At 48.0% G+C, this 18,063-nt stretch overlaps 1 protein-coding gene across 3 annotated transcripts in view; it reads right to left on the bottom strand.

Annotated features, from left to right (window-relative positions):
- Nucleotides 1–18,063, bottom strand: part of LOC140395655 (regulator of G-protein signaling 9-like) — a 105,065-nt gene that overhangs the window by 26,664 nt on the left and 60,338 nt on the right. For all 3 annotated transcript variants that reach the window (XM_072483681.1, XM_072483682.1, XM_072483683.1), the window contains exons 10-14: nt 9,539–9,568; nt 9,179–9,240; nt 6,725–6,838; nt 6,465–6,580; nt 1,259–1,346 (exon numbers count right to left, since the gene is read on the bottom strand). In XM_072483681.1, the coding sequence (XP_072339782.1) occupies nt 1,259–1,346; nt 6,465–6,580; nt 6,725–6,838; nt 9,179–9,240; nt 9,539–9,568 (410 nt within the window). The remainder of the gene's footprint in view (nt 1–1,258; nt 1,347–6,464; nt 6,581–6,724; nt 6,839–9,178; nt 9,241–9,538; nt 9,569–18,063) is intronic.

Below are 18,063 nucleotides of genomic sequence, written 5' to 3'. Positions count from 1 at the left end.
TGTGCTCTGCCTCGCGGATTTGGCACCACGTGGAGGAGGAGGATACTTGCTCCTAGGGGCCGTCAATGTCACCGCGGGCCTGACCTTTTATGCCTCGGGTTCATTCCAGGGCTTGAGCGGGGACTTGTGTGGCATATCCCTGCCAACAGGCCACAAGTGCATCCGTGAAGTCATGAATGCCTTGTCTGCCCGGGCAGCTGACTATATAAACTTTGACCTGGACTAGGTCCATCAAGGTGCCTGGATGTCCGAGGTCCACGGATTAATAGATGGCACGCATATCATCTTACGTGCACTGGGCGGTTAGGGTGTACCCTTCATTAACAGGGAGGGATTGCACTCCCTGAATGTTCAACTTGTATGTGACCACCAACTCAAGACAGATGAGGCATTGGATGAATTCTTCCAACCGTGCACACTCCCTCGGTAATGCACTGGACTGTCAGCCAAGATTCTGTGTTTAAATCTCTGGAGTTGGACTTGAACTCACGACCTTATGACCCACATTTGAGAGTTTGAGCTCTCCATGCTCATACCATTTTGTCTCTATTTAAGTTCTTAATTGATTTTATTTCTATTCTTTGTTCATTTCTCTCTGTCACTGTACCCCCGTCTGCCTGGTCGCATTTACAATGCCAATTTAGCACTAGAGCAAAGTAATTCAGTATAACTTGGGTGTTAAGGTCCAACTTCACTTCTGAGTGAGCCCCTCTTTTCTGGTAAGTCGCACCCCATTTCACTCCAGTGTCAAGTTGGGTTGTGACCCTGGATTCAGGGATCTCTCTCAACACCCGAGAGATTGTCTCTCACTGTAACCTCTTCCATAGAACCCCTGCAGTGCAGAAGGTGGCCATTTGGCCCATCGGGTCTGCACCGACCCTCATAAAAGAGCATTCTTTCTGGGGGTTCGTGCAAACTCCAGGATCCTCTGACGTCTCTGGGCTCTTCCCATTCCGGCCTCTCGAGCTCCCTTAAATTATGCTCCCCCACAGGCAGCCTCAACTGCCTGAGCCCTCAGAATTGCATTTCCCTCCTTAAATGCCAGTGACCCTCTACCTTGTTTCTCCTTTAAGACGCTCCTTAAAATCTACCTCTTTGACCAAGCTTCTGAGCCAGGTGCTTTATTGTCTCATATGCCACGGTGTCAGGTTTTGTCTGGCAATATCTCTGTGGAGCACCGTGGGACGTTTTGCTAAATCAAAGGCACTATATAAATGCAAGTTGTGTTCGTTCTTGAGGACGCTTAACACCAACTCACTTGTAAATCTCCTCAGCTTTTTCCTTGACCTTTGATTGTTGTCCATATTTCAGGTCTTCGCAAGCTTCCCAGAATGCCAAGTTCTCTCCTAAAAGGCAAAACTACATCATTTAACATTCGTCCGGCTTTCACATCATATATATCTACACATGAAAGCAAGGTATAGTTCAGAAGAAATTAAGCTACTTTTAAATATGCAGAAGTGCATCAATTACACGGCACACAAACAGGCCATTCAGCCCATCTAATCCATGCAGTCATTTATGCTGCACACAAGCCTCATCCCATTCTTCCTCAACTAACCATCAAGCTTAACCCTTTCTGCCCTTCTCTCTTCACATGTTTATCTAGTTTCCCCTTAAATACATCAACACCATTGGCCTCAACTATTCCCTGTGGCAGCGAGTTCCACATTCTCAACAGCCGTTAAAACAGTCCTCCAGAATTCCCATCTTCCATAAATTTAAACTGGTCCAAAACATTGCTGTCCACATCGCAAATCACACCAGGTTTCTGTTCACCCGAACCCCCTGCGCATACCGCCTCACCTTGGCTCCCGGGAACATCTCGATCTTAAAATTCTTACCCTTGCTTTCGACTCCTTCCATTCCCTCATTTCATCCTACTCTCCACAATCTCCTCCAAACCTACCACCCTCCACATTCCCCAACCCTCCACAATCTCCACCAAACCTACCACCCTCCACAATCCCCAACCCTCCACAATCTCCTCCAAACCTACCACCCTCCCCAATCCTCCACAATCTCCTCCAAACCTACCACCCTCCACAATCCCCAACCCTCCACAATCTCCTCCAAACCTACCACCCTCCACATTCCCCAACCCTCCACAATCTCCTCCAAACCTACCACCCTTCACAATCCCCAACCCTCCACAATTTCCTCCAAACCTACCACCCTCCACAATCCCTAACCCTCCACAATCTCCTCCAAGCCTACCACCCTCCACAATCCCCAACACTCCACAATCTCCTCCAAACCTACCACCCTCCACAATCCTCAACCCTCCACAATCCCCTCCAACCCTCCACAATCTCCTCCAACCCTCCACAATCCCCTCCAGCCCTCCACAATCTCCTCCAAACCTACCACCCTCCACAATCCCCTACCCTCCACAATCCCCTCCAACCCTCCACAATCCCCTCCAACCGTCCAATCTCCTCCAACCCTCCACAATCTCCTCCAAACCTACCACCCTCCACAATCCCCAACCCCCCACAATCCCCTACTACCCTCCACAATCTCCTACAACCCTCCACAAACCCCTACAACCCTCAGCAGTCTTCTCCAACCCTCCACAATCCCCTCCAACCCTCCACAATCCCCAACCCTCCACAATCCCCTACCCTCCACAATCCCCAACCCTCCACAATCCCCAACCCTCCACAATCCCCAACCCTCCACAATCCCCAACCCTCCACAATCCCCAACCCTCCACAATCCCCTCCAACCCTCCACAATCCCCTCCAACCCTCCACAATCCCCTCCAACCCTCCACAATCCCCTCCAACCCTCCACAATCTCCTCCAACCCTCCACAAACCCCTACAACCCTCCACAATCCACAACCCTCCCCAATCCCCTCCAAACCTCCACAATCTCCTCCAACCTTCCACAAACCCCTACAACACTCCACAATCCCCTACAACCCCCCACAATCCACAACCCTCCACAATCCCCAACCCTCCACAATCCACAACCCTCCACAATCCACAACCATCCACAATCCTCTCCAACCCTCCACTATCCCCTCCAACCATCCACAATTCCCTACAACCCTCCACAATCCCCAACCCTCCACAATCCCTACAACCCTCCACAGTCCCCTACAACCCTCCACAATCTCCTCCAACCCTCCACAAACTCCTCCAGCCCTACAACCCTCCAAAAACTCCTCCAGCCCTACAACCCTCCACAATCTCCTCCAACGCTACAACCCTCCACAATCTCCTCCAGCCCTCCACAATCTCTTCCAACCCTACCTCCACAATCTCCTCCAGCCCTACAACCGTCCACAATCTCCTCCAGCCCTACAACCCTCCAAAATCTCCTCTAGCCCTACAACCCTCCACAATCTCCTCCAGCCCTACCTCCACAATCTCCTCCAACCCTACCTCCACAATCTCCTCCAGCCCTACAACCCTCCACAATCTCCTCCAGTCCTACCTCCACAATCTCCTCCAGCCCTACAACCCTCCACAATCTCCTCCAACCCTACCTCCACAATCTCCTCCAGCCCTACAACCCTCCACAATCTCCTCCAGCCCTAAATCCACAATCTCCTCCAGCCCTACACCCCTCCACAATCTCCTCCAGCCCTACAATCCTCCACAATCTCCTCCAGCCCTAAATACACAATCTCCTCCAGCCCTCCACCCCTCCACAATCTCCTCCAGCCCTACAACCCTCCACAATCTCCTCCAGCCCTACAACCCTCCACAATCTCCTCCAGCCCTACAACCCTCCACAATCTCCTCCAGCCCTACAACCCTCCACAATCTCCTCCAGCCCTACCTCCACAATCTCCTCCAGCCCTACAACCCTCCACAATCTCCTCCAGCCCTATCTCCACAATCTTCTCCAGCCCTACAACCCTCCACAATTTCCTCCAGCCCTACAACCATCCATAATCTCCTCCAGCCCTACACCCCTCCATAATCTCCTCCATCCATAAAACCCTCCACAATCTGCTCCAGCCCTACAACCCTCCACAATCTCCTCCAGCCCTACACCCCTCCACAATCCCCTCCAGCCCTACAATCCTCCACAATCTCCTCCAGCCCTACAACCCTCCATAATCTCCTCCAGCCCTACAACCCTCCATAATCTCCTCCAGCCCTACAACCCTCCATAATCTCCTCCAGCCCTACAACCCTCCACCATCTCCTCCAGCCCTACAACCCTCCACAATCCCCTCCAGCCCTACAATCCTCCACAATCTCCTCCAGCCCTACAACCCTCCATAATCTCCTCCAGCCCTACAACCCTCCATAATCTCCTCCATCCATAAAACCCTCCACAATCTCCTCCAGCCCTACAACCCTCCATAATCTCCTCCATCCATAAAACCCTCCAATCTCCTCAAGCCCTCCAACCCTCCTTAATCTCCTCCAGCCCTACGACCCTCCACAATCTCCTCCAGTCCTACCTCCACAATCTCCTCCAGCCCTACAACCCTCCACAATCTCCTCCAACCCTACCTCCACAATCTCCTCCAGCCCTACAATCCTCCACAATCTCCTCCAGCCCTAAATACACAATCTCCTCCAGACCTACACCCCTCCACAATCTCCTCCAGCCCTACAACCCTCCACAATCTCCTCCAGCCCTACAACCCTCCATAATCTCCTCCAGCCCTACAACCCTCCACAATCTCCTCCAGCCCTAAATCCACAATCTCCTCCAGCCCTACACCCCTCCACAATCTCCTCCAGCCCTACAATCCTCCACAATCTCCTCCAGCCCTAAATACACAATCTCCTCCAGACCTACACCCCTCCACAATCTCCTCCAGCCCTACAACCCTCCACAATCTCCTCCAGCCCTACAACCCTCCATAATCTCCTCCAGCCCTACAACCCTCCATAATCTCCTCCAGCCCTACCTCCACAATCTCCTCCAGCCCTACAACCCTCCACAATCTCCTCCAGCCCTACAACCCTCCATAATCTCCTCCATCCATAAAACCCTCCAATCTCCTCAAGCCCGCCAACCCTCCTTAATCTCCTCCAGCCCTACGACCCTCCACAATCTCCTCCAGCCTTACCTCCACAATCTCCTCCAGCCCTACAACCCTCCATAATTTCCTCCAGCCCTGCAACACTCCACAATCTCCTCCAGCCCTAAAACCCTCCATAATCTCCTCCAACCCTACCTCCACAATCTCCTCCAGCCCTACAACCCTCCACAATCTCCTCCAGCCCTACAACCCTCCTTAATCTCCTCCAGCCCTACGACCCTCCACAATCTCCTCCAGCCCTACCTCCACAATCCCCTCCAGCCCTACAACCCTCCACAATCTCCTCCAGCCCTACAACCCTCCACAATCTCCTACAGCCCTACAACCCTCCACAATCTCCTACAGCCCTCCAACCCTCCACAATCTCCTCCAACCCGACATAATGTCCTCCAGCCCTACATCCCTCCACAATCTCCTCCAGCCCTACAACCCTCCACAATCTCCTCCAGCCCTACAACCCCCCACGATCGCTGGGCTCCTCAAGTTCTGGCCTCTTTAGGTATCCCCTATTTTAATCTCTCTACCACTTGCAGTCCAGCTGGCCTGTGCCAACATTCATACTTTGTGTGATCCTCATTACTTTATCTAGCTGCATCAACATAACTGATATTCTTTTCTCCCTCAGGTGCTCAGCTAGCTTCCCCTTAACTGTGGGCAGCACGGTAGCATTGTGGATAGCACATTTGCTTCACAGCTCCAGGGTTCCAGGTTCGATTCTGGCTTGGGTCTCCGTCTGTGCGGAGTCTGCACATCCTCCCCGTGTCTGCGTGGGTTTCCTCCGGGTGCTCCGGTTTCCTCCCACAGTCCAAAGATGTGCAGGTTAGGTGGATTGGCCATGATAAATTGCCCTTAGTGTCCAAAATTGCCCTTAGTGTTGGGTAGGGTTACTAGGTTATGGGGATAGGGTGGAGGTGTTGACCTTGGGTAGGGTGCTCTTTCCAAGAGCCGGTGCAGACTCGATGGGCCGAATGGCCTCCTTCTGCACTGTAAATTCTATGATTCTATGAACTGCATCAATACTATTCACTTCAACTATTCCATGTGGTAGCGAGTTGTGCAATGTAACTCCCCCAAGGGTAAAGGGGTATCTTCTCAATTCCTTATTGGATTTATTTGTGACCGTCTTATATTCATTATTGTTCATTTTGCATTTTTAGCATTCTGTATACGCCTGCGATGTTGACCAGGATTCCAGTGTCCAGTTTAACAACAGTAGAAAGCACAGAACTAGGAAGAGGCCAGTCAACCAAACGTGACCGCAATGCCTGTTCTACCATTGTCTCCAACCCACCTCTTCCCATTTGATGCCCCAGTGGAAAGGTCCCTCAAATGAACTAACCACAATATCTGTCACCCAGCATCCATCCCTCACCCGCGGAGGCCCAGGGGAGGGCCACGTTAGCTTATCCCTATCTCAGCCACTCCTGACAACCTCCACCTTCACGTACCACTGAATTCTTTCCTGAGGAAGAGCTCGAAATCCTGCCGGCCTCTGGGATCCCGCATCAGCTCAATGAAGCTGAAGGTCCATCGCTCGACTCGCAGTTTCGTCGGGTGGTCCACTCTGTCGAAAGTGGGTCAGTAATTAAGTGAGCTCCGGACCGGAAGCAGAACCCTTTTAACAGGAAGCTATGTTACATTGCCTTCTGTAATAGGATAAAAGGAATCATCGTTTTCTTAGGGGCAGAATCACAGCCAGAGCACTTACATTGGATTATTCAGTTCCCAAAATGTTGCATCATCAGTGAACCAAGGATTACTTGGAAGACAGCCAGACATTATAGGATCATGGGTAAAATACTGCTCACAGTATTTTACAATCCTGAAGGAAGGGATAACAAACATGGTATTAATGTTCAGTGCAGCATGTTAAACAGTGTGAGGACATTGCAGAGTCATTGAAACATCAGCTATATTACATATTGTACACTTCTTGTTGCCATGGGGGGGACCCCCTGCCCCACCCCCCATTGGCCGGCAGCAGGATCTTCCAGTCCCACCCTATTAAAGGGTTTTCCTGTTGTTCTCGCCCTCCACCACTGGGGAACCTGCGGCGGGAGGTCACCATCAGCAGGACCAGAAGATCCCGCCAGTGGGAACAACCGGAAAATTTTGGGCCATGCTTTTTGTGTGAAATTTTTCACATTAGAAATTTCCACCTCGGCAGTTATAATGGGAATCGCCCATGTAAACCATCACGCTGTAAGCGCACTGTCCTTCCAGTGGTGGCATGGTCCTGCTGGGAGCGCTGGTCGGACATCCTTGAATTGGGCAGCACGGTAGCATTGTGGATAGCACAATTGCTTTACAGCTCCAGGGTCCCAGGTTCGATTCCGGCTTGGGTCACTGTGCGGAGTCTGCACGTTCGCCCCGTGTGTGCGTGGGTTTCCTCCGGGTGCTCCGGTTTCCTCCCACAGTCCAAAGATGTGCAGGTTAGGTGGATTGGCCGTGATAAATTGCCCTTCGTGTCCAAAAAAGGTTAGGTGGTGTTGCTGGATTACTGGGATAGGGTGGGGGTGTGGCTTAAGTAAGGTGCTTTTTCCAAGGGCCCATGCAGACTCGATGGGCCAAATGGCCTCCTTCTGCACTGTAAGTTCTATGATAAGAGAGATACAGAAGTTTATGCCTATACTCTCTAAAGTTTAGAGGAATGAGGGGAGATCAAATTGAGATATACAAGATGATAAAAGGTGTGGATAAAATAGACATGGAGCGGATGCTTCCTCTTGTGGGACATTCTCGAACGAGAGGTCATAATCTCAGGATAAGAGGTAGCAAATTTAAAACAGAGATGAGGAAAAACATTCTCCCAAAGGGTTGGGAATCTGTGGAATTTGCTAGCCCAGAGTGTGGTAGATGCTGGGACGGGACAGTGAGTAAATGTTAGGAGGAGTTAGACGGATTTTTAATTAGTAATGGGTTCAAAGGTTACGGAGAACGGGCAGGTCGGTGGAGTTGAGGCCAAGATGAGATCAGCCAGGATCATATCGAATGGCGGAGCAATCTCAAGAAGCTAAATTGCCGACTCCTGCTCCTAGTTCTTATGTTCTGAGAAATAACTATTCTGTCTGATTCCACCTTCCAGCTCTTGGTCTGTAGCCCTGTGGGTGACAACACGTCAAACACAAATCTGGTGTCTTGATTAATAAGCAGATTTTTTGATTAATAAGGGGTTCGGGGTTATGGGGAGAAGGCAGGAGAATGGGGATGAGAAACATATTAGCCATGATCAAATGGCGGAGCAGACTCGATGGGCCGAATGGCCTAATTCTGCTCGTATATCTTATGGTCTTGATTATTGTGTAAAAACCTAAACAAACATATATATATTTTTTAAACTACACTTGTGTGCAACGACAGATTAATGACTAATATATTATTAACATTTTCCGTTGAGTCCTGTCCACAAGCCTTTCTTTTGCTTTTAACATTTTTTAATCACACCTATCCCATTGTCAACATTTTCCATTTAATTTTGCTATATCTGCTGTCACGTCGCACTGTCAACTCCTGACAGCTAGCTAGTTCTCTGGGGCATTTATTATATATACATTGTATGCAAAAAAGCTTATATTCAGCAACTGACCCGGGGCAACACCATTGGCAATTTAAACGTTTAAAACCCTTACAAAAAGCGATCCCTGACACATACAAACCTTTTTGTAATTATGTACATGTAACGAATGCTACTTTATGTCTGCCCAATGCAATGAGATATTTTATCCCATCTGGGTGTGATATTCATATATTTAATAGAAATGTTCTCGTCTTCTCCACCACAATAATTCACAAATAGCATATGGAGCAGTTTGGGTACATGTGGTTAGAACTATTTGCTGACATGGAGAGTGGAGGCTGACTTGGATTGGATGGACTGAAAGTCCTGTTTCCATGTTGCATATATTTCAATATATGAGTGATAGGGGCAATGTGGAGCTGGTCAGGGTTGTGGGCAGGTTCAGTGATTGGAAACTGTCTCGATGGGGAACGAGGAGAAACGTCTACATCTTCAGTCACCTCCATTCAATCATCTCCTTGCTCATTTTCGCACTTATAATTCAGTGTGCAGACGTGGATAAGACCTTAACCTGCATTTGCGTTCTCAAATAAGAACAATTTTAACTTCTGAGTGAGACATGGCAATCCGTTCTGCATAACCTACCCTCCCAGTGAGACTGAAGACTTCACTCTGGATCTTACGAGGATCTGTTGATAGTAGAGAATCTGACACAAATCCAGAAAAACAGAGTCAAAGACAGCATGTGTAAACGTGAAGGTCAGTCCATGTGCACAATGAAGCAAATGTTAGAGTGTTTCTTTGTAAACCTACAATCATTGGGAATTTGACCAGGCCAACAACTGAAATGGCTGGTCAAAACCTGTGGCACTTAAATACATTTACACAAACACAGTGGAAAGTTGTCCAATTAAAGTAATTCAAAACCAAATGTTATTCCAAATTTCAGAGCTGATCCTCTCACACATAATTGAAACAGCAGCAAAATATAGCCACAATATTTACCTCTCGTCTGTAATAATCATATGTCTTTTTCTGTTAGGATAAAGAAAGCAATTATTAATAATTTTAAAAATGAAAATATCTTGACTTTGCTATGTATTGGGTACAATAGAGTTCCGATGAAAGCTGTACCCACTCCGGCTTGCTTCTATAATATCTGTGAATGTTTCTGTAATAAGCATCAGCAAATGAACTTGCATTTGTAATGCTGGGTGTTAATTTGGTGGATGGAGAGTTTCCATCTCTGATCTTCAGGAACTATAGAGGAAAGTTGATACTGGGAGTTTAACAGAGTTCTCTCCGTTCAATGATATGTAGCCAGTGCTAACGGGCAGGAAAGCAACTGGCATTTTTTTAATTAAGAAATTATTAATAACAGCAGTGCCACATTTTGAGAAAACTTCATAAATCACTGGGAGCAATGGGTGCAATTTAACGGGACAAAAACAGAGTCCCATTTTGGGCAGGTTTTGAGGAGTTTCTCGACGCCTGCAATGTTGAGAATGACACCGCTGTTTATCAGCGCTTTGCTATTTTTAGTTTGGCCTTGGCTACACTTACAATCATTTCCTGCACTGGCGAGCTCAGCTTGCCAGTGCAGTCAGAATATTTGCCGATCGGGGCGCCATTTTAAAATGCCAACCCGATCTTTCGACCCCCCCTCAGCCACCCCACTCCGGACCCCCCCCACCACTGCACACAATGTACCTCTTAGAGGGTCCTCGGACCCCCCTTAGCCCACCTCTTAAGGGCAACGCACTCCCCGGCCCGAGCAACCTGGCATCTGGGCACTGTCATCCTGGCAGTGCCCCTGCCAGTCTGGCAGTGTCAAAGTGCCTGAGTGCCAGCAGGTGTATCAGGGTGCCACCCTGCCCAGAGCCTGACCACACAAGAGTCTCTACTGGCCTTGGAGACCCCCTGAGGTGCCGCTAAGCTCGGCCCACGTTTATGTAGACCAGTGCTGAACGGCCCCCTGGCAAGGTGAGGCCGTTAGTTCCCAGGTTCGGAACAATACGCCGCAGACATTTGTAAATTAACCAAATGGCTCGTTTAAGGATGTATATCTGGGTCTCACCCAGAGAGGACGAGATCAGATCACGACGTAATGCAAGATTTCATTAAATATCACCCAGTTAGGCGTGACGAGGCCTGTTTTCAAGAAATAAAAAAGTACAATGGCGCAGAATTTGATAGAAAAATAACGCTGTATGACCCATGGTCATTAGTATTGACGGCGAATCAGCCAAAATCTTATGAGGAAGAGATGTCCTGCCACTGTAAATGTTCACAAGTAGCGGCACAAATCGCTGTTAGCTTCACGAAAATGGCGTCTCATGTTCAACCCGCAAGTTTGATGAAATTCCTGCATTTGAACATGAATTTTTAAATTAAAATTAAGCCTAGCAAACAAGTGTAAGCATCCCTTTATCAATATGAACATGGCTTATAATCAACCTCTTGGTCCAGAAAATGAACAATTAAAAGTGTTGAATCTCATTTCTTCCGGTAGTGAATTGTTGTTGGAGATTTTAAAAATTGCTTTCCTTTCTATTTTTTCTTTCGTAATTTAATTTTTCTTTCCCTCTCTTTATTTCCGTTTCTGATTCGACATTGAATTCGCCCACCCACCTTCTCCATCCTTTCTCAGTTTGTTTCTCAATTCTTTAATCTCATTGGTTAAGGAGATGCACTCTTTGGTCCCATCATCCACCAAGGTCCCGAATACCCTGTCATCATTATCAGCTCAAATTTCTAACAACTTGTGGGCAAGAAGTGTTTCAAACCTAAACACGGGGAACAAGTCTAACTAACAGAGTCGGATCTGAGATGCCTCACTCCATTAAATCTGGGCCAATACTTTATTCTCATATCAGAAATTAGTTTCATCTGCATTTGACACAAGTATTTGAACTAATTTTGTATCAAGGTTTGTACAATTATGGAGGGTGGAGAGGTCAATTTCCTCGAGGCTTCACGTTTGACATAAATCTACTGTTTCTAAGTTACAGTGTGGAATGGGAAAACACCCCCCTCCCCCGGGAACTTCCCCCCCAATATCTCTGACGCCCTCTCCACCACCTAGTGACGGGTAGTGGTATTGTCACTGGGCTAGTAATCCAAACACCCAGGATAATGCTGAGGACCCGGGGTTCAAATCCCGCCACTGCAGACGATGAAATTTGAATTCAATAAGAAATCTGGAATTAAAAGCCTAAGGATGACCATGAAACCATTGCCGATTGTCGTCAAAACCCATCTGGTTCGCTAATGCCCTTTAGGGAAGGAAATCTGCCGTCCTTACCTGGTCTGGCCTACATGTGATTCCAGATCCACAGCAGTGTGGTTGACTCTTTAAAATGCCACTCAGCTCGAGGGCCAATAGGGCTGGGGCAACAGATGCGGGCCTCACAGAAAAGGACAAAAGAAGAAAAATAGTGTTCACCACAGGAGGGCGCTACTGGGGCTCACACTGCACATTTCATCACATTGGGATGGATTACACCAGGTTTCAGCTGAGGTGTTGCTTTGGTTTACAATCAAAACCTTCCTGAGCCTTGTACTCGATGTTGTGTAGAACAGGTGCTGATTTCTGGGAAGGCACCCTTCGTGCGGAAAATTTGTTAAATTCGGGTTAAAAAAAACCAAATTTAATCTTGATACAGAATCGTTTGAGAAACTTTTGCCAAAAGAAAATGAATAACTCTTGTGCCTTTAATGAGTCAATTCTGGGTGTTAAGCCACTTCATTTTACAGCAGCTGACAATTCTTTTAAAAACTGGATGCGGTTCCTAATTAAAAGGGGGGAGGGGGCAGAAAAAAAGACAGGAAAAGACTGATTGGGTGGGGAGGAAATGTGTTCATGCAGCTGTAAGTTGTGGCAGAGTGGGCCGGACAGAACGAGATAATCATAAATCATTTTAAATCGTCGTTTAGTCTGGTGGCAAACTCCCAATTTGCATGCTCATGCATATGCATGAACTAATTATGCCGCAGCGGGAAACTGTGGACATTTCCAAGATTTTCAAAGTAAAAGGCATGGAAATGGGGGAACATTCGAGCAAAGCTGGGAGCAGTGCGTTGAGGCCAATCATATGGGAGAAATTAGCAGTTTGTGATTCCAGGTCCCTGATTCAAATTCTATAAATTTGTATCAAATCTCTCCCTGCGTCGGTTTGGCACAATGTACTCTCCTTTCCATCCCCGACGTGTTGGTTACTCACTAGGGTGGCAGAAACCCTCTGGTACCGAGCCACGCTATTCGGCTGTGGGGGGAGGGGTTTCGCTTAGGCGCAGTATCATCTGCCCCCTGGTGTCCACTAGGGATGGAAGCAGAAGGGAGAGGGCTGGAGAGGAGGAGGAGGTTGTAGAGGGAGTGGGCGGTGGGGGAGGTTAGTGGAAAGGGGGCAGTGATCAGGGGGTTAGTGGAGGGATGAGGTAGGGTGGGGGAGGAAATCAGTGGTCGACGTTGTTCCTGGAGTCAGGATGAGATTAAATGTTCTGCCAGCATCATATTTTACACATCCTGTTTGGCTGCTTCTAAGACATCTTTATTGACTGTTGATTAGGCCATATGTAGACCTGGGGTTTTCCTAAGGTAGCTGGCTCAATGCTGGCTGTGCTCAGCGCAGCACAGATTATCACAACAGGACCTCAGACAGGACAGAGTTTTGAGGGCAGCAGGGTGGCGCAGTGGTTAGCACTGCAGCCTCATGGAGCCGAGGTCCCAGGCTCGATCCCAGCTCTGGGTCACTGCCCGTGTGGAGTTTGCACATTCTCCCCGTGTTTGCGTGGGTTTCGCCCCCACAACCCTAAGATGTGCAGGGTGGGTGGATTGGCCACGCTAAATTGCCCCTTAATTGAAAAAATGAATTTGGTACTATAAATTTTTTTTAAAAGGAAATCTCTGGAATTTTGGGTTTGAATCGTAGCGAGGCTGATGGAATGAACCCCTTCTCTCTCTGTGTAAACATTGTAAATCTCAACACACATCAAATAAGGAAGCGGATTTCCACTGTAATAATTAGGCAATTTCACCTCACTCTGAAAGCCTGGAAGCACGGTTATAGGCATCTATCAGTGTGTGGACTTTATAAAAACATTGACAAAGCGGTTGGTTCTGCTGATCTGTAAATGTCTTTACTTGCATTGTTAGGAAAACAAAGGTAGTCTTATGGGATTTATATTTGTATTGGTAAATATTAGAAATAAGGTAGAATGGGACGGCACGGTGGTACAGTGGTTAGCACTGCTGCCTCACGGTGCCAAGAACCTAGGTCTGAAGTGATATGCATCACTGTAAATACACAAGGGGTTAATGTAGGTACACTGCAACTAGGTAAACACTAGAGGGAGCACCAGAGACATCATGACACACAGACATTCAACCAATAGGTCAGTAAGATAGGACACGGCCAATGGGCAGTCAAGACACTCCCAGAGGTGACACTACCACAAGGGGGCTACCAATATAAAAGGACAGGGCACACATGCTCTTTCTCTTTCCACAGGCGACACTCAGAGAGCCAGGGGCAAATCAGGAAGCATCACACCCACCGCATGGATTAGAGCAGACTGGTTAGTTAGATTGAATTACTATAGCAAGATCAGCAGGAGAGTCGAACTCAAGTAGGAGAATTGTTAACTGTTCAATAAATGTGTTAAACCTATCTCCAAGTCTGAACCTTCCTTTGTCAGAGTAGACATCAAGGAAGCAGTTTATGCTACATGAAGAAGCATAATCAATCCCTGCCCTGGGGCACTCTCCGTGTGGAGTTTGCACATTCTCCCCATGTTTGTGTGGGTCTCATCCTCACAACCCAAAATGTGCAGGGTAGGTGGAAAGGCCACGATAAATTGCCCCTTAATTGGGAAAAAAATTGGACACTCTAAATGTATAAAATAAAAAAATACATTTTTTTGGAACTAATTAGTGGTTCCGTGACTCTCTTCCTCTACATGTTAGTAAAAATAAGTAAAAGGTACGTTTTTTTGAGCTAGGGTTCCATCCTGGAATCTTCCCGTCCAGTTATAACATCCACTGGGATCCGAACAACATTCCCCAGTGAAATGAAACCAAGAATATCCTGAGCTGCAAACAGCAACTCAGCTCTTTATGGCTAGACTGTAGAACCCGTGGCCACAGGGGTGACTAACAGTGAATACATTTAACCGGAAGCTAGAGAAATTGAAGAATAGGGTTGTCAGGGTTAGATAGGATCAGGGGAGGGTCATCTGGAGCATAACCGGCAGAGATCGATTAGACTGGTCTGTTTCTGTGCTGTAGGCTCTATGATCCGATGGGACTATTCCCTTCACGACACCCTGGCCCACTCCTCGATCACCTCCGACACCCTCTCCCCATGCCCATGGAAGCTCAGCTTCTTCCTTCTCAATGCCCAACGCACCAAACACTCCTTACAAGATTTACTTGTACTTCTTCAGTTTAGTATAGTGCCCACTGCTCCCAAAACTATCCTTCCAACACTCGGGTGACCAAACGCAGACTGGGTAAGTGCTTTCAGTTCAGTTCGCAATCGTGCCCCCGAGCTTCCTGCTGCCTGCCAAGTTTAATTCTCCATCTTGCTCTCACACTGATCTCTCTATCCTCGGCTAGCTGTGCAGTTCCAATGAAACTCAAGCTAAACTCCCGGAGCAGCACCTTTCAGTGAGGCACTTTGCAGCCCTCCAGACTCAACTATTTCAGGTCAGTGCCTCTGTCCCCACTATTTCTGGGCTGCAGTAGCTGGTAATGATTCTGTTTTTACCATTTCCACACCTACTCTAGGCCCGCCTTTTGTTTCTTGTCCTGTTACCATCGCCTTCTGCCTTGCCCCATCGTCCCTCCTGCCTCCCACAGACTTTCCCTTTTGTTACTTCCTCCCCCTTCTCAAAATCTATGACGTTTCCCAGATCTGATGGAAGGTCATTGATCTGAAACGTTGGCCGCAATTCTCCGGTCATCGGGATTCACTTTCCCCACTGGCAGCGCCACCCCCGCCCGGGGGGGGGGGGGGGGGGGGGGGGGGGTTTGTGGGGGTGGCTTCAATGGGAAATCCCATTGACAAGAGGCGGGAGGATAGAATCCCGCCTCCAGCGAATGGCGCGCCGCCGGGAAACACGCGGGAGACCGGAGAATCCGTCTCGTTAACTCAGAGTCTCCCTCCACAGGTGATGCCAAACCTGCTGAGTTTTTGCAGCATTTTCAAGCTTTTATTTATAGTCATTTTGACAGTTCCAGCTCTCATTGTGGAAGCACCATGTCCACAAGGACTGACACATGTGAGGAGAGCTTCACCGATCCTTTCCCAGGACATCTGCGGGGGGGGGGGGGGAATTAATGCCAGTTTTGCCAGCCAGGCCCGCACCCCCAGGACAAAGACAAATCTTATTATTAACACAAGTTTCATCGTCTGACATTTGGTGACCTTCAATAACATTGAATGGAAAGGTCACGTTCTCCTGTGGTGCAGGACTGCTCACTGTTATACCTGAGCAGGAAGTGATTAATGCCATTGCTGGGAAACTAGAAAAACAGATTATTTTACTTCCCCAATAGTGTCGAAGCCTTTCACTTATAACATTCAACATGATAGCTAAACAGAGTTCTGAGAGGTCCAGTGCACCACCTGTATACTCTGCCACATGTGGGGTAGGTGCTGCTTGAAGGGTTGAGTAGAGTAGACGGGACGTTTGGAGGTTTATGCGCCCTCTCTGATGCCTTGACTTCACCTCTGCATGTTCCCAATGAGGTCTGCCTGTGTTTGGTGCCTTCCCCAATGGACTTTCTCTATTTTGGTCAGTAGGTAAGTAAAGTCACCATAGTCCCAGATGACCATAGGCTGCTTTCCCCTTTGAGGTGATTTAACCTGAGGATCACCACACCTCAGACGAGGTTGAGAAGGTGGGGCCTTCATGAATAACCTCAGCCGGTATGGGAATTGAACCCCCGCTGCTGGCCTTGTTCAATATCACAAACCAGCTATCCAGCCCACTGAGATAAACCGGCCCCCGATCCTTTGGTCAGTAACAAGCCAGGGTTTCTTGTGAGTCGATGGGGATGTTTGACATCCTCAGGGATGCTTTGAGGACCTTCCTAAAGTGTTTCCACTGTCCTCCCGGGAGTCTCCTGCCACGACCTTGCCCCGAGTAGAAATTGCTTTGGGGTTTGGTGTCAGGCATATGAACATGTCGCCGTCAACGGAGCTGGTTCTGAGTGATTAGCGCTTCAATGGTGGGTAAGTTTGCTTGTGGAGACAATGCTGCTGTCGGTTCACCTTTCTTGCCACTGGATTTGAAAGATTTTGTCAAGGTACCGTTGCTTTCAAGGACCTGTTGTTCAAGTTTCCGAAGCATAAGGGGTTTCATTGCTGTTCCGTAAACCATGATCCTAGTCTCAGGATAAGAGATCCTGGTCCTCCAATACTCTTTTACTCAGACAGCTGAGGGTTAAGCTGGCGCGTTGGAGGGAATGAGGAATTTTGTTGTTCATATCTGCCTTCGTTGAGAAGAGGCTCCCAACAAATGGAAAATGGTCCACGTTTTCCAGGATCCTGACCAATGTTTCTATATACCTCAATTTCTTCTCTTATACCAAAAACCCATCAAGTTGTCCGACAGAGCCACACACATTGTCCATGTCAATAATTAATTCTGTATTTGCTGCTACCCTCTGAGTGAACACAAGTTCCGTTTCATTTACCAACTTCCTCCGGATTTCCATGGGTACGTTTTTCTATCTGAGTAAAGATAACTTGTTTTATACAAACGCCAGCCCCTCCTCAACCAACTTTAACAAGTAAATTGTTTCTGTTAACTTTATACAAATATCACCGCATAAAAACTCGCAATAAGAACTCAGAACCTGTGGCTCGCTTTGGAAATGCAACCAACCTCAGAAACCTCAATCCTTTTGGGAACGTTTGCGGCAGAAATCATCGTGGGTGGGGCGGAACATTTGATGGACTAGCAGGAATTTCTGGATCACGGGATTCAAAATTCACAGCCTTAGAAACTACAATTAGGATTCTCCAACCTGAAGTATTTCTAACATCCCAAATGCATTCCGTTCTGTTTATTGGTGGGAAACATCACAACTGGATTATAGTGAATTTCATAGAATTTACAGTGCAGAAGGATGCCATTCGGCCCATCGAGTCTGCACCGGCTCTTGGAAAGAGCACCCTACCCAAGGTCAACATCTCCAACCTATCCCCATAACCCAGTAACCTCACCCAACACTAAGGGAATGAGAACTAAAATCTATAGGAACAACCGGATGAAGAGGGAGGGGGACAGAAACAAGGATAGGGACAGGGAGGAGGATAGGGACAGGGGAGAGAGAAAGGAATAGGGGAGAGAGACAAGGATAGGGGATAGAGAGGGATAGGGGGCAGGCCGACAAGGCTAGGGGAGAGAGAGGGCTGGGGGAGAGGGAAAGGGGAGAGAGAAGGAAAGGGCAGACAGACAGGGAAAGGGGAGAGAGATAGGGAAATGAGAGAGACAGGGATAGGGGAGAGAGGCAGGGATAG

The sequence above is a fragment of the Scyliorhinus torazame genome, chromosome 18 (assembly GCF_047496885.1).
Source record: "Scyliorhinus torazame isolate Kashiwa2021f chromosome 18, sScyTor2.1, whole genome shotgun sequence".
NCBI lineage: Eukaryota > Metazoa > Chordata > Chondrichthyes > Carcharhiniformes > Scyliorhinidae > Scyliorhinus > Scyliorhinus torazame.
Note: the sequence above shows the minus strand (reverse complement) of the source record. Positions and strands in the feature narration are given on the sequence as shown.